This window comes from Lasioglossum baleicum, chromosome 9 (assembly GCF_051020765.1).
Source record: "Lasioglossum baleicum chromosome 9, iyLasBale1, whole genome shotgun sequence".
Classification (NCBI taxonomy): Eukaryota; Metazoa; Arthropoda; class Insecta; order Hymenoptera; family Halictidae; genus Lasioglossum; species Lasioglossum baleicum.
The window spans coordinates 2,601,458-2,617,490 of record NC_134937.1 but is presented as its reverse complement, the minus strand read 5'-3'; the positions used below and the strand labels follow the sequence as shown (position 1 = coordinate 2,617,490).

The window sequence follows — 16,033 nt, the reverse complement described above, 5'->3', positions numbered from 1 at the left end:
CACACAGAGTTTAGCGATTGGTAGGCATTGGTAGGCTATTTCACAGCAGCGAATCGACGACCAATGAAAGCGCAGGGAAACAAATTTTTATGAAAACTATAACCTGTATCGCCCTCTAGAATTGATGCATTGTTTACATTGCTTTGACGTTTCTAAAAGTCAGCAGCAGGAAGTAAACAAGAATCCTTTATAGAATAACAAGAAAGCGAGCTAATAAAAACGTGGTAAAATAAGGACTCGAGTGTATTCAGAATCATAATATGAAACAGCTTCGGTATTGTAAAAAATCTTATTGAACAATAATACTGCTGTCTAAAAACAGGCTGTCTAAATTGCCTAAATTATTATTGACACGTTCGTTCGCATTAATCTGCCTGTGCAATGACTACTATGCCCAATTTTACTCCGGAAATAGCGAAAGGTACATTACATTTCAAGCAGAACATTTGCAGTGAAATTTACATGAATTTGAGTAAGAATCTTATGCGATGATTTTGCTTTAGCTGTTCTGACAGACGTTCTAACAGCGTTGAGTACTGCAGAGAATATTCAGAAACTGACAGAAGCAAAGGAAAACTCGGGAAATGAAATGCTGAAAATGATGCAATTCGTATTTCCCATTGTTGTTCAAATTCAAATGGACGTTATCAAGAACTACGGATTTGCAGAAGGACGGGAAGGTAAACTCTATACAGTCTGAAATGAAAAATTCATTCCTTACAAATAATTTATTAGTCTTTCATACATTACAGGTACGGTTCAGTTTGCACAATTACTCAGAGCTTTAGAAAGGGAAGACCCTGAAATAGCACAATTACATAGTCAAGTTCGCTCGTATTTCCTTCCTCCGGTTACTATAAGTTCTTCAACCGAAGCATCTCTTTAAAATAAAATGTGTTGTGTAATTTCTTTACTTCGCGACAGAGCCATGACAAATAGAACAAAACGACTACCTCTATTGGATATGGAAACACAGAATTATGTTTACACAGAAAAGAAGAAACAACAAGAAGATAAAAGAAGAAACCATTCTGTTGGTTCATTCTTCGGGATTGTGTAGCGCTTCTGTAACTTTGGATCCAATATAAGTATTCAAGTGTACTGTTTTCATGTGATTCACGCCATAGAAACGATAATCGTTACTATAGTTCTTGTAAATGTTTTTCTCAACTCGAAAATCGTAATTTGCATTCAGTATAGAGGAAAGATATATACAAGGAAACTTCAAATTAAATATTTAATCAGAAAAATTAAAAATTTTTACATTTATTTGTATAATAATAATAATATAATCTACTAAAATATATAATATTCATTCTTAAATGTTCTTTGAATTTGCTCTGCGCTTACACCAACGCTAAAAACTAAACAGTGTTCCATTGTTCGCGCAAAAATGAAGCTCGTGCATCACATCATGTACGTACAGAAGAATACCAATCTATTGCTTTATACAAAAAGTAGAAAGAAAAAGGAAGGAAACAAGTTACTTGATCATTTCAGTTAACGAAAATTAAAAGATTTAGTGGTTGGTCGATGTCGGATTCCAGACGCAAAAGACACGTTCGCTTAAATACAAGAATGTTTCTAGAAAGGCGGTGAACACAGACTATTAAGTCAGTGAAACACAAAACTTCGAGTGGTATACGGTGACTTACATTCCTATCACATAATAACTTCATATTTTCGCGAACATCCGGATAAATACATATTAAATATACAGTTTCAATCATAGAAGCAAGTATGTTGAAAATGCATAATGCAACAGAAACGATTAATTTAACGAAGAATAATACAATGGAATTATTTAAGCAATATTTCACTTATAATAGAATTTGAATCGCGCGTGTAATCGATCGTGTACGATTCAATTAGAAGCAGGCAAACACTGTTCCCCCATTTGCCAATGTTGTGTTCTTGTATAAAAATTGTAAAATGCGTTAATTGCTTCAAAAAAGGAAATGCTGAGTCGGTATTCACGCTACCTGCAAAGTAGTCCTTTAACGCGTCCAGGACAGAACTCGGACCAAACCACGAGATACGTATAGAAAATTTGAAGAATCGGTGTTGATCGATGTCGCGCGGCTCTTCTTGTGATGTCTTTGGTTTGGCGACGTGATGCGTAATCGAGTCATCCGTCCTGAACGTGTTGAAAAAAGAACTGGCTAATAAATACATAGGTACACGCGTTTTGATTGTCGACTATCGTGATTAACCTGTTAACCGGGGACCGAGAGTTAATTCGTAATTTGACTTCATCTTTCCGTAACTTTGTGTCCTCGTTAATTCAATTAGTAATTCTTGAATGTTGTGGAATCGTGCATCTCTGCCACAGATCTAATCGTAAGTCTCTCTCCCTCCCTCCCTCTCCCCCCCCCCTCTCTCTCGATTCAGCTTCTTCCGTTGGTTTGCTACATCCTGGTCAAGTTTCGATCCGATTAACTTTCAGTCTGCTTTCGATGAATTTTCTATCGAGCAAATAATTGTATTTTATAAGCAAAATACGATCCAGTCATCCTGATTCCGGACTCTCGATAGTTTCACAGAAAGCTATCTCTATGTGGCCCGTAGCTCGTGAATGGTACCGTTATCAGACCGATATAGATCAAGTTGTTTGTACTTTGTATATCGCTGATAATGGCAGTGATACGGTCGAGCTTGGTGACCTTGTATCGCGCATGGCTAAAATTTCTATCGATTGAGAATTTGTTGTTTGCGGAATCGGCCGGTTAACAGGGTTAAAATGCCGACTGTCGCGTATCGTCGTCGTGTTCCCGCTGAGCCGTCGGAACGGAGACGCGCTCGTTCGAGCGTAGAAAGTATCGATGTAAAACCAACGAATTCAGCAACGTTTTCCTCGATAAAACGGGAAAGAACGAGCGAACGATGTTAGAAAACACTTTCAGGCTTCGTTAAAAGTATCCTATATACCGTCCATCGAGTACAGACGAAAAGAAGTTGACTTGACAATTGGGGAACGATATGCTGTTAAACGTATTTACAATTTCTCGTTTTTTTTCTTCTTTCATTATATAAATCAAGGTACAATTGTAAATTGCCTCGTGTGGAACGAAAGCTAATGCGATTCGCTTCACTGTCCTCGGATTAGAATCGATACCCTTAACCTGTTAACCGGGGAAGAATTCGTAGCTTCCCGGTGTCTCATTTATGAATAATTAAAACTACGAACATTTATGCAAATATGGACACTCGTAGTCTAATCGTCTAATCCATAAAAACCAGGCGGTACCGTGTTCCGAGTAGCATTCTGGTCGATGAAATCATCCACCAAGATGCATGTATTTTCTTTCGTCTTTATAAATATAAATTAATGATTTATTCTACTTCCAGTTTTATAGACGCTCGTTCGAATGTACAAATCAATTCTAATTGAAATCCTAATTTAAAACAAAATAAAAATCTGATGAAATTCCACCATCTACCAACGATTCGCCTAAGAAACGGTATTGTAGCGCTCGCATTTTATATAAATAGTATTCTCGCCCGTGTCGTTTCCTTCTCTCGGTTAACAGGTTAAATCGAGTGTCGAACGAGTAAAAACGCCTCGTATTTGTAACCCTTCCCGGCGTGTCGACACGTGAGTTTCCATGAAATTATAAAACGCTTCGATTTAGTAAACAGCGACTCCTCACCGATAACAAAATGCATACCAGCCCACGCTTGTTTCTCCGCGGCGCACGAAGCCTGTACAAATAACGTTTGAACGGTCGTCGGAATGAAACGTGTGTGAAATCTCACAAACTAAACTCGACTCGTACGTTACACGTGTAAAAGACAGCATTACATTTTCCAGTGAATTGCTTTCAGACTGTCCCATCCGCAAGTACTTCGAGGTATTGATAAACGCAGTGAATAATCAGCGAACGACGCATCGTTTTACTAGCATACACGTCTCTCACAGCAAACTGAGTATTTCAGTGAAAGCACATTTTCGTTGCGTCTCGTGAACTCGCGCGATAAGTCATTTGAACCCGTAAAACCGTTCATACGATACGCATCGGTGTATCGACGATAGACTGTGGATTTTCTGCACAATTTCATCGAGTCCGAGAAAGTTTACCGACCTTGTCGCCGTCATTTCCACATCGAACAACAAAGATATTTGTACATATTTGCATAAACATCCACAGTCTAGTCGCTATTTCACAACCATTCCCGTTGCTACAACTTCATTTTAACGAATCATCTACTTTCACCGAAGATGGTTCGATAATAAAGCGATCCCCTAGCAAGTTACATATATTATATGTGTGTTCCGATATCTTTTTAATTACAGCAGGATATACTTGGCAGTCCGTAGTTTCATTTAAGAGGCCACTTTGTATGACAAAATGACCCACTGGTTTCAATAACGATTCACACCGACTCGTATACATTTCCGTAAGATACATATTCTTTCCTCCGCAACGAGAAAATTGTATATTCTACGTAAACATATAATTTCTTCGTTATATACGATAAACGATGTACATTTATCAAGACTGCGCGTTCTAGAATGGAACGCGTGGCAACACGATGTCTTCGAGCGAGTTTAAAACAAATGCACTTTTATTTTAAAATGTTCTTCCACGCGAGTTCACGAAAAGCAAAATATGTTTCCACCTTTCACACTTTTCCCTTCAATTAAAAAGCATTCTACAACGCGAATGTATATTAATTTGTTGGTTTTTTTTGTTTGTTGTTACGAGCCGCGATCGATGCACATTGTTAAGCGTATGAACTTCAAACCGAAGAACCCTGTTCGATATAATATGCTTTTGCAAATCACGATTACAGTCTCACGATCTCGTTAGCCGTAGAAAAAGACGTATATATATATAAATACAAGGACAAAGAAATTGATTCATGACGCGTCGACCACTGCTCCCATCATCGTCCCTCAGCTTCACGTCTTATAGTCCGCCAAAAATATTGTTCAATGATTCTATCCTATTACCGAGTCAAATCGAGTCATACTTAAAAAATATACTATATATGAAAAAGGTGATTATAAAATCTAGTTATACACCTTGGGGCCGCGCAAGCATCCGAAGATTTAATTTACACCACATCGTTTTCCCGTTTGTTGCGCATCCAACGTTATCCTCGAAACAGTTCCCCATCCATCGTCGTTACGCGATTAATCTACAAGCGATTCGATCGTAGCGGACGCAAAAAACACTTCTGCGCAATAAGCACGATAGAAATAAATGTTCGCTAGACTGTCTCAAGTGCTATGTAAAAATAAACGTCGATATTAGCCGTGTCCATTGTTGAAACTTTGAACGGAGCCCACTAGCGTACTTCCTTAAACATTTCTATTTTCTCACTGATCGATTCGAGGACCTAATAGGTCGCTAGTGGTCGCTTTAATAATCATTCGTAAAAGACTCGTATTACTTTCAAATGTTAAAACTAGCGTGTTCAGAATATCTTCTTTTTTTTCTTCTTTTTTTTTATTGCGATAGGACGTTTTCACTTTGTAGTCTCTCGGTCTGTCTCTCTCTCTCTCTTTCTTTCTCTGTGTGTGTGTGTGTGTGTCGCCTATATCTTGAAATAAAGCTATTTTATAGCGAGCGAGAAACTTATACCGTACAGGGTTACCGCTAAAAACCTCGAATACTTTTTAAACCACGGTGCTCTTGATTTATCGACAATTCTATTGCCGAGCTACGAGAGGAACGGATTCGCTGTAGTAGGTGCATTCGCTGCCCAAGGATCCTGTCGAATCTGATTGATCGTAGGACGGGGTGGTGGTGGTGTTACCGTCGCAAATGGATTTGCTGAATACGAGATGGTTGCTGGAAAATCGTATGCAACGTTAGTCTACACTCGCCAGTCATTCCTACACCATGTATTGCAAGAAGAAAATTACAGTAAGAAACAAATCGTTTTTTAAGGGTAAACGCATCCATTAACTGTAAAGATAATGCATTCGATTCACACGTGTATGCACAGTCCAGTCAAAAGCCTGTAACAGTACGTCGTCAGTCTTCGCTGTAAAAGAAGATTTACAACAAAAATCCTTGTACTTTCTTCAAATACAAATATTGAGTCATGCACTCATGCAGTATACGGTTAATCACAGTTTGTTGATACTCACGAATTCATTCCCAATGAAATGCTATTTTGCAGACAGAATACGTTACAAACAAAAAAAAAACACATTTGTTTTCGAGAAAAGTGAAATACTTTAGAAGTTAAAATTTTGTGTTCACGTTCGAACGGTATCTTGAAATTTTTGTAAACCGATGGCCGAGCGAATGTTCATTACAGAATAACCGAGACTACGTTGTTCTGTGCCTAAAACCACTGCACCGCGATGATAAGGCCGAAACCGATAGTCGCAGTTATTTCTCACAAGAAATAGAAAATTCGGGGATGTTTCCCGAGATAAAAAATTATTAGTCAACGTTATCGATTTGAACTGAAACGTTACCTGTAGGTGTTGGTGTGGCTGGTTTAATCGCAGAAGTACTGACGAGATTATCAAGGTTAACCAGAGCAGAGTTCTCCCCGAGGAACGACTGTGGTGTCTTTTTAACAGCTCCCGTACTCGTAGGAAGATTTTCGCCTATGGCTCCCAAATCAAATGGATCCGGTGATAACGAACCTCCTACGAAAAGAATTGTTTCAATCGATCCTGTGTCTCACGATTAATACATGCAATATATAGCATTATAGGCGTTACGTTTTACACCTTGGATATTTTTCTAATATATACCCAACGAAATCAATTTGTCGAATAATTTCTCGTGGACGCATCTTTACAATCTCAATAATCGGAAATTAAAAATATTATAACGCGTCCGGTAAAACTAATGCTAATGAAAATTATAGGATATGGCTTTGCAACGCATATAAAACTGTAGTCTACCTAACGAGGCGAGGCAGTAAACGTAAACATAGCCATCGGAACAAAGGATGTACGCTGGTATTTCACCACCTGGTCTCGTTCGACAGACTATACTCTTCGTTAAAAATAAAACAATATCAATACCATTGTTTACTGGTTGTGGACTAGATCCGAGCTTATTTCTGTTAGTAATTACATCGAACTCGTCTAGGTCGCTCAGCGGACTGGCTCCAGAATTGTTTTGATTAGCCGTGGGGAAATGATTAAAGCTAGACCCGGTGCCGTTGAAGCCGTTGCTCGTGGCGTTGAAAGAGTTCGAAGCAGCAGGCAGATTAAAGCCTATGTTTGGCGGCGGTGGCGCCGCAAAGCCAATGTTCTGCGGCGATTGCGCCGCGAACCCTATATTCTGCGTTAGAGTAGGGTTGTTGAAAGACGGAGAAGCAGAGGTTGCACCCTCTCGTCCAGCCTGAAACAACGATACATTGGAATTCATTTGTTACGAATGGAAACATGCTAGAGGTGTGGGAGAACTTTACTTGTTTCTTATTTGTTTCAGCTTCGCCGGTAGCGGGCACAGGTGACCAGGGATCCGCTGTAGGTGGAGATGTAACTGGTACGGGCGAAGGTGCGGGTGCCCGCCATGGATCAATCGCAGCCGCTGAAATTCGATGAATCGGTTGATCGCTAGAAAATAAGATGGTCCTGCGGAATAGCTACCTATCCTCCGATTTCGACGATTTTTCGATACGTTACGAATAGACGGTGCGCGTTTCATGCGTACGCATAATAGCTGTTCTGCAGGTCCATGGACGAAACGATTTACGATTTACGGCCGATTATGTAATTCTTAATCTCTTACATGGTCTTTGTGGCGGTACAGGTGCCCATGGGTCGACCATGGGTGACGTACTACTTGTAGTGGGAGCGCTCCATGGGTCATTTTGCGGCTACGGAATAAAAACCTATCGGTTAGTCTAGTTTTCTAGGTTTTCGGAAAGTTTCGGGGCCATAGCTATAGCACAGCGCTATAGTGTCGTAGGCTGTATTGGCCGAACATACCTTGTACATATAAAACTGAGACAAATCCAAAGACTGTTGTGCAACGTGCAAAGAGTACGCAATATCGTATTAACATGCAATAAGCGAATGCGCGCAAGTATCGTTCAACCGAAGAGCATATATGTATACCTGTGGTCTGGGCGGCGGTGCGGTGACGGGTACTCCCCAAGGATCGGTTTGCGCATTGGCTCCGCCGCTGGCTTCTTCGAGATTAACGTCCAACAAGTCCAGCATGTGGCTTTGTTTCTCGGTTTGCGGGGCTCTGAAATTCATTTGTGTCCTTAGGCAAGAGATTAATCTAGACTCTTATCTCTGATACTCTAGCGCAAGATATTTCCGATATTCCAAGTTTTCCAATAAACCGATACTAACTTAAAATCTTGCTGACTCTGACTGAGAGCTAACTGCAGTCTAACGTCGTCGCTGCGTCTTCTTTGTTCTTCCTGCTCCGCCTCTTCTCTAGACATTGCCAGAGCCAATTGCAATTGCAGTTCCTCCTCTCCGACTGTTTGTGGCCTTGCAGCTTCCAATTCGGCTAATCAGCGCACAGATTATAGTTACTTGTAGGTTGCATGCAAAATTATACAATGTATCTTTTTTATGCGACAATTCATCTTTAACCCTCGGATAGCGCGGCGGAGAAATTTCTGCACCGGCACAATGGAACCTGGCATGTACGTACAGGGTGCGGCCGAATAACGTGTAGAAGCGGGGGCAGCGGGTGATTTTCTATGTAAAAATAAATCGAAAAAATGGAGAACATTTTCGATTTATTACTAGAAAACTTGATTACACGTTGTTTGGCCGTACCCTGCATTGCCCGAACTAACTACTGCTGAACTCGCGCACACTGCTCCAGCTCCATCACGTGGACAAATATTGCCCGTTCCGCTGGCCGAACGTTTCACTCTATCAACGAGATATTCCTGCGTTCTCAGTTTGCGAAAAAAGACACACTGTATATAGAATATATTGATATTAATACGCACGTCTAGCTGTAGATTCGGATCCCAGACGACACGGCTCCCAATCCTGAAACTGAATCGGTTAAGTATCGTCATCGTCATTTTTTAATAACGCGATTGCTTGATATTTTTATTATTAATTCTACGGAACATACATCGCTGCTCACTGGTGACATTGCATCTAATCCATCGCTTCCGAATCCGCTAACGGATTGTGTAAATCTTTCTTTAGCTTTCAACGCTCTAGCTCGTTCGTTTCTTAATCTCTCATCGTCTTTTAATAAGGCCACTAGTTGCTTCGCTTTCTCTCTTACGTTCACGCCTTGATCTTTAGGCCCTTCCATGTACTGGAAATCTAAAAATCATAAAACGAAGCGCTCGTAAGGAAGGTTTATATTATATTATTATGTTATACCGTGTCGGACGAAACAACTTACCCTTTAAAGTTTGGATGGCAAAAATATTTTCTTTACATTGCTGCGCAACCTTTTCCGATCCTGTTTTAATTAGGTACTCCAAGAGAACTAAAGCTTTGTACACGTGCCGCCAATTTTTACCATGATCGTTCAATCTTTTCCACAACATTTGCATGATTTCGGTGAAAGCCACAACGTTGTACGTTAGGTCGGAAATCTCCGCCATAAGCGTGCTGCTCGGACCCCATGGATCGTTGCTGGTGGCTTTACGCACAGCTTTCTGTCCCGTGAAACACATATTTTTTATTAAACGCAAGAATAGAGTGGTACGAGCAAGTCTTGTTTAATCACCTGCGCATTACTGTAGTTGTGGGCGAGATTCACAATGTCTCGCCTGATACCCGCCAGGTTAACCTGCATCACGTCCTGACCTTGCCTTCTCATCTAAAAAATGACCACCGTATATTACAAGCAGGTAGCAGTAAAATTCATGCTTCTTTCAAAAGCCCATACTTATTGTCGTATACATTCGTGTTTATTGTTTTTGTTAGATTTAATAGATGCTACGAATTTCCAACGAGACTGAAACACAATTTCAATTAAAGAATCTATGTACAAAGAAAAATGAAGAAAACAATTATACGGTTTGGCGATAAATATGGGCAATCGTCGCATACCAAAGCCATGCGACTAAGTACGCGTTAGTAGAAAAGCAAAAAATCATTTGTAAAATATTCCTTCTATATAGTCTATTTTTATCAAAACACAATACGTTACTGCTACTTTCTACTCTCGATTAGTAATAAAATGAATGAAAGTAGCTAAAGTAAAAGTGCAATCGACGACAAACTAAAGAAACCCCTCTTATTATATGATAATGTTTCTCTCTCTCCCTCTCACCTATCGATTGTATCGCCGTATTACTCGCAAATTAAATCTTTCGTACGACAAGCAGAATACAGTAAGATAGTAGAACAGAATACAACTACTTCAAACATGTAATATATGAATACAGCTTCGAAGTAGAACAACTTTCTTTTTTGAGATGTGCCTATGTTCGTATACCCCAAATAAAACGTTTCGATTAAACCAGTGCATTTAGTGTCGCGTAGATTCCAAATTAATATAAAAGAGACTCTGGCACGTTGTCTTTTAATAACGACAGCTTTTTTCCGAGAACATTCTTTTCGCTGTATCTGACGAGCTGACTAAGAATCGTTATCTTATATTTCTCTACGAAAACTGAAAAACTTCTTTGAAAATAAGATTTGCTGTGGTACCGACTCGCATAATGCGCACAAGTATCGTTATCTTATAATTTTGTAAAGAATAAAACACAAACGTGTCCAAGTATGTGCAAAAACTTGATTACATACTAAAAAACTATACTTTGTATATCATTTTGTGTACACAGGATGTTGCGCCTTTAAGATTCATTTCAAATTGATTGTTTTTTCATTCTATGCATTTGTTCGAATCGAAAAGTTTTCTCGTTATATCGATCGTAAATCGTTATTCTTCGTTGCCATTGCGCAGCAACTTTCTGTGACATCCTGTATACTATTTAGAAAGGTAATCGACAAAACATTTATCTACGCAATTTCTTTTTCAAACATTGTCCAACAACATCGTCGATTAGTAAGGTAATAACACTTGTTATTTTGTTGACTGTGGCCAGTTGTGAAATTTACCTTCTGCATCGCCATTGCTGGCATACGAAATACTGCTGGCAGTTGTCGACGAAGCTACTTCTTGTCCAGAAATATAGAAAACTTCCCGAACACTCTTCGAATCAGAATAAAATCCTACACTATTAGACAGTTTGCTAAATAACCAAGAAATATTTGTTATATTTACCTGTGAATGATGAATGAATTTTTATGTAACACGCAAACGATTAAATAACTAACCGAGGACACTTTCCGTAACTCGAACAATCTTACTAAATATTATGCAAATGAATATTGCACGGAATACCGCATATCGAATTGGACACGCATCCGTGTATAGCCGTCGAATATACAGTATCGTAAAAGATGTCACATTCGAAGAATACCTAACGATTAAATAGGCACAACTCATACTCGATCGATAAGTAAATTACGCTATTGTTTCAGCTTTAGATGTAATTATATTTTATCTCTAAAGAATCTATACGAATACCATTACTATTTGTCACTACGAATAACGTATAGAGGATATATAAACTATACGTAACGAATACAGTACATTTAAAGCAGGTATTTCTTATTGAAACAATTTATATTACTGTCTGCAACAATATTTCCGATGTAATTACAAATTTTCTGCTCTGGAAAGCAACTTTGTGCAAAAACAAATATGAACTTACTTAATTCGGATAATGGTAAAGGCAACGATAAAAATATTATTCTAAGTCAACAAGGAAATCAAAGTTGCAGTTTACGCGCAATATTACTCTGAATTCATCGATATAGTATCCTGCAATATTATTTGAAAAATGTAAAGTACTATGTTAATCCTCGAAACTACTTTTATTCATTGTGAAACTTGTTGCAAGCGCTTTAGTGTAAGTTATTAAAAAAAAAACAAAGAAAAAAGAAGAAGAAACTGTTATATTAAAGGAAAAAGAATCTGAACCAAACTACTCGATTAAAAATCAATAGACCGCATGCAATAGTTACATAAGAAATGGTATTACTTACATCGATAAAGTGTAGAATCTGAATTTTTCTTCAAGATAGTCCTGTTATTAAACTTGTGATTAAACTGAAAAAATAAAGGAAACCATTATTATCTATCAGTCAATATCATTGTATTCGGATCTTATCTTATCACGCCAGGCGTACAATGTCAATTTGTATAGCAATATCCTCGATAACGTAAATGATCCGACAATAACAAAATTTAAAAACTACTCGGACTTCTAAAAATTATTAAAACATCGAATTATATTTTATAACTTTGCTCTAGTTGTAAAAACATATACCAGAGATAACAAGTACACGCGCGCTTGTTGGATATCCGCTTTGAGCATCTGTTTGCATAGCTATGTCGTACGTAGAATTATCGGTTAGAGGAGTCTCTGTAAGCAAATACACCTCCAAAGAAACAGTTTAATACCGCAATATGCATACGTTAAAGGAATTATTTAGGCACCGGATCTCTTCAGGATTGTCTTTGTATGGTTTCCTGGCGAGAGTTACACGGTATTAGACTTATGCACGACCGTGAAACTATTGATCTCTGTTTTGAATTTTCCGCTTAACAAATTTCAAATAAATAGAGAATAGTTCTAAACTGTAAATCGATTACAAAGATCGTAATGTCTCGTTCAAATAATCTGTAACGAACGCATTAGTTTTTTGTAATGTCATCATTAAGCTGAAACATTTTATACAACAACTCAGCAGATTTTTTGTGACATTCACGAGCATAGCTTTTTTTGTCATGCATTTCTGATGACATTCGTTTCTCGACAGCATTTATATATAAGCTGACTGAGATGGAGGTTGGAGATACCGATATATGTAAATATGTAAATATATCTAACAAAAGTACATATGTATATACGTAAGTAGACGACGCGTAGAACGATATTTAGCAGGAATATTTAATACGAAATTGATACCTATTAATTTTTTATTAGTTTATCCTTTAATTTGCATCGGACAATATGTAAATGAAAATTTTGTAAATTCGAGACCGTATTTATTTAGGTGACGGATGACCGTCACAGGTTAAACAGAAAGATTGTTGTCAGATTTCGGTGACCGACGTGGCGTCCAATACAATGTGTTGAAAGAACATTGCCGTCGGACGTCGAACATGCACATGCTTTGTGTACACACTCGCTACTTTCGTATTATCAATCCGAGGCAATAGGTACATAGATACACGTTACAGTGTAGTTGTAGTATAACACATGGAATTCGCATTTAAATACTTGTTATAACGAAATAGTTGTTATTACAATGTATAATATGATTTACGTCCTCGAACCGATCCATTCTATTTACATATCGTCGAACGTTATATCCGTTAATAGCTGATTATTACAGACGATACACACTTTCTCTAAAACATTATATTTTTCTGCATCTGAACATCCATCGAAGTTTCGTTGCGTTTGTATTTACGTTCGTGCAGACGACATGATAACAGTTTCAACACTCTGTCGAACACGATTCGAACATTCCAGTTTTCCAGTACGCGAATAATAAGATCCGTTAGAACAGTTATACGTGTGTGGAAGAATATTTCTGTAAAATATTGTATATTCGGCTACTTGTAAAACGGTATGCACGCGTCGACTTAGCTGCCAGACCACCTTGTAGTTCATGAAAATACGTGATATGTCAATTTCGAAACTTTCTTCCTATCACTTCCTATGCGTTTTTACACACACGGGCGTGACTTTGCGATCTTGCTACATTAAGATCGTTTGACATAGTTTGACAGACGGCGAATGGAAGAAAGCGAGAGAGGAGATAAAGCATCGCGATCAGAAATATTGAGGGAATCGCGATCTATCGTTGAAACGGAACAGAAAGCTCGCACACTTTTATTCGACGGACCATACCACTCGTATATATGTATATAGTTCGCGTGTTCAACAATTTCGTTCCCGGGTTTTCGTTCCGCGCGATTTAATGCAGAGTCATTTTACTCACCCTGACGTGTACTCGGAATTTAATACACTAACTTTTGCAACCGAAAACCGAAACAACGAACAAAATAACATAAAACACTTATGACAAGTCCATTCACAGGCACTGACGAATTAGGAGCTACGAGGCAAGATGGCGCTGGAAAATATTTCCTCCTCCTCTTTCCGTTGTTTCGCGGTGCAATTCACGGGGATTTAAAATTCAACCCGTTTCTGACAGATTGAAAAACGCGTTCGAGGCTGTCCGTTGATAAACCTATGCCTCGTGCGTCTATGGGTGCTTTAAATCGCTGAACGTACTACGTGATTTTTTTTATCGAAACAACGAATTTGTCAATGAAGCGTTGTAGCTCTTTATGTAATCTTATGGCGGATTTACAAGAACGTCGACCGTGGACGTCTATCTATATATGTATATGTATGTTTATGCTCTAATTGTTCGCGATACATATATAGGCTAACTCGGAAGTGGCGTGCATCGCGTTTACGATACACAGTACCCGAGAACAATTATGATACAACATTTTTATTTAAAACGCTCATCGAAAAAACGACTTTGTATAATCAAGTTATATAAAAATCAGCTGGGACTATGTATACATAGAGGCAGACAATCAGTGGAGGCAGAGGACATCTCTCTGATAGAGGTTTCCTCTCTAGTCTGCTCTGGATTCATACGCATGTATAATATAAGTATATTTAGTAACTTTTGTCGAAATTCTTGATATTTGTGTTCCTAAATCGGATAATCCAAACCTAAACGCATACGGAGTTGTCGCCGTATTCAAGAATAAAATTTCAACGTAGTTATTTATACTTATTACAAGCGGATTGTTCTTACGCCCTCTGCGCTGACGAACGATAAATGTTGGAACTAGATCCACGAAAGTGATCAAATACAAATGGCTAACGAGTTGTGTCTTTGATGTTATGACCAGAGTTGGGCAAAAATGTTTATTTACATAAAATTTTTGCCCAACTCTGGTTCCAACATTTATCGTTCCTGATCGTTCCTGAACCAGCTTCTTATTTGGAACCAAGTATAGTGGATCTGGATCAATCTGGATCAGACATCAGACTGATCAGACCTGACGAAACGCCCGTCACGAGCGTGCAAGTGCAACAGAAAAATTCACTGGGCGATTGGTCTATCAGCGTACCTCTTCCGTGGTCATACGTACAGTGGCGCTACCTGCAAAACTATCTATGCTTGATTCAAATCTCCGTTGTAATCGGCGCTCAACTTGGCTCAACTGTAAAGCGGACCCTACACGGTCAATCGGAATGACAGTCACGTCGAAGATTGACATTCGGATTGATAGTGAAAGATTAATACTGACGGACTGATGAAATGGACTGACGGATTTCCAGATATTTGGAAATATTCCTTCGTGATTGAAGTAAGGATTGACAGTCTGACTGTTCAATCAGACTGTCATTCCTGATTGACCGTGTAGGGTCCGCTTAATTTGACTGTCATTCGTTGCGCATATCCTCAACTATTTCGAAATTATTTAAATCTCGTTTCTTCCAATAATTTCATTTCCTCGATTCGGTATAGTTTATAAATATTTTCACATCGTGATTGTGATTCGTGTGTTGTTCAGAATTCCTATAATAATAATCTGCATCCGAACCGTAGAACCTTAGAATTCTTAACTGTCTAAAAAGAATGTCTGTAATAGTTCCTCGTCGCGTTTCGTTTCACGTGTTTCGATGTAAACGACTGTACAAGTCAAAGTAGGTTATGCAGATATTTATAGGTATCGTTACACAGAATGTGTAGATAAAAGTGTGAGTTCTCTTTAAAATGAGTCGATCAAATTGTGATTATGTATTCGACACTGTCGAGTGTTCCCAAATGATACCCATGGAACGTTTGGGGGACATGCGCCAATCAACGATCCGCGAGCGGCACCGTGGTGTACGCTTGCGTTCCATTCCACAGAGAAAAGAGCGTGCGAGACAGAGAGAGAGAGAGAGAGAGAGAGAGAGAGAGAGGAAGACGGCACACCGTAAACTGTAAACCGTAACAACGACAACGACACGGTCGGTCTGGTCGGTCAGTCCCGTCAGTCCTCTGCAAACTTTT

The 16,033-nt window shown here is 38.8% G+C and overlaps 2 protein-coding genes across 10 annotated transcripts; one reads left to right on the top strand and one right to left on the bottom strand.

Annotated features, from left to right (window-relative positions):
• Window positions 1–125: 125 nt before the first annotated feature.
• On the top strand, window positions 126–11,934 carry LOC143211959 (protein C10). The gene is made up of 3 exons (XM_076430148.1): window positions 126–421; window positions 504–680; window positions 753–11,934. The coding sequence occupies exons 1-3, from the start codon at window positions 382–384 to the stop codon at window positions 884–886; spliced, it is 351 nt and encodes a 116-aa protein (XP_076286263.1). The 5' UTR covers window positions 126–381; the 3' UTR covers window positions 887–11,934.
• Window positions 1,251–14,309, bottom strand: Lqf (epsin homolog lqf). Of its 9 annotated transcripts, XM_076430140.1 has the most exons (15): window positions 13,946–14,308; window positions 11,978–12,041; window positions 10,985–11,078; window positions 9,645–9,737; window positions 9,315–9,573; window positions 9,033–9,232; window positions 8,902–8,950; window positions 8,285–8,447; window positions 8,042–8,174; window positions 7,713–7,800; window positions 7,390–7,511; window positions 6,998–7,319; window positions 6,437–6,613; window positions 6,101–6,121; window positions 5,563–5,798 (listed from the first exon to the last, which is right to left on the bottom strand). In XM_076430140.1, the coding sequence occupies exons 3-14, from the start codon at window positions 11,006–11,008 to the stop codon at window positions 6,105–6,107; spliced, it is 1,647 nt and encodes a 548-aa protein (XP_076286255.1). In that variant the 5' UTR covers window positions 11,009–11,078; window positions 11,978–12,041; window positions 13,946–14,308; the 3' UTR covers window positions 5,563–5,798; window positions 6,101–6,104. The 9 variants fall into 9 exon arrangements, with proteins under 9 accessions (XP_076286250.1, XP_076286252.1, XP_076286248.1 ...); XM_076430135.1 differs by lacking the exon at window positions 6,101–6,121 and having other exon boundaries at window positions 1,251–5,798; window positions 8,902–8,944; window positions 13,946–14,309; XM_076430137.1 differs by lacking the exon at window positions 6,101–6,121 and having other exon boundaries at window positions 1,251–5,798; window positions 8,285–8,435; window positions 8,902–8,944; window positions 13,946–14,309.
• Window positions 14,310–16,033: the final 1,724 nt, after the last annotated feature.

Excerpts from the sequence above, each read along its gene's own strand:
- LOC143211959 (XM_076430148.1), top strand. The coding sequence starts at position 382 with ATGACTACTATGCCCAATTTTACTCCGGAAATAGCGAAAG. Across the intron at positions 422-503 it reads TACTCCGGAAATAGCGAAAG|CTGTTCTGACAGACGTTCTA; the intron begins GTACATTACATT and ends ATTTTGCTTTAG. Across the intron at positions 681-752 it reads ATTTGCAGAAGGACGGGAAG|GTACGGTTCAGTTTGCACAA; the intron begins GTAAACTCTATA and ends CATACATTACAG.
- Lqf (XM_076430133.1), bottom strand. The coding sequence starts at position 11,008 with ATGCCAGCAATGGCGATGCAGAAG. Across the intron at positions 9,574-9,644 it reads ACAACTACAGTAATGCGCAG|AAAGCTGTGCGTAAAGCCAC; the intron begins GTGATTAAACAA and ends TTCACGGGACAG. Across the intron at positions 6,614-6,997 it reads TCCACAACCAGTAAACAATG|GAGGTTCGTTATCACCGGAT; the intron begins GTATTGATATTG and ends TTCTTTTCGTAG.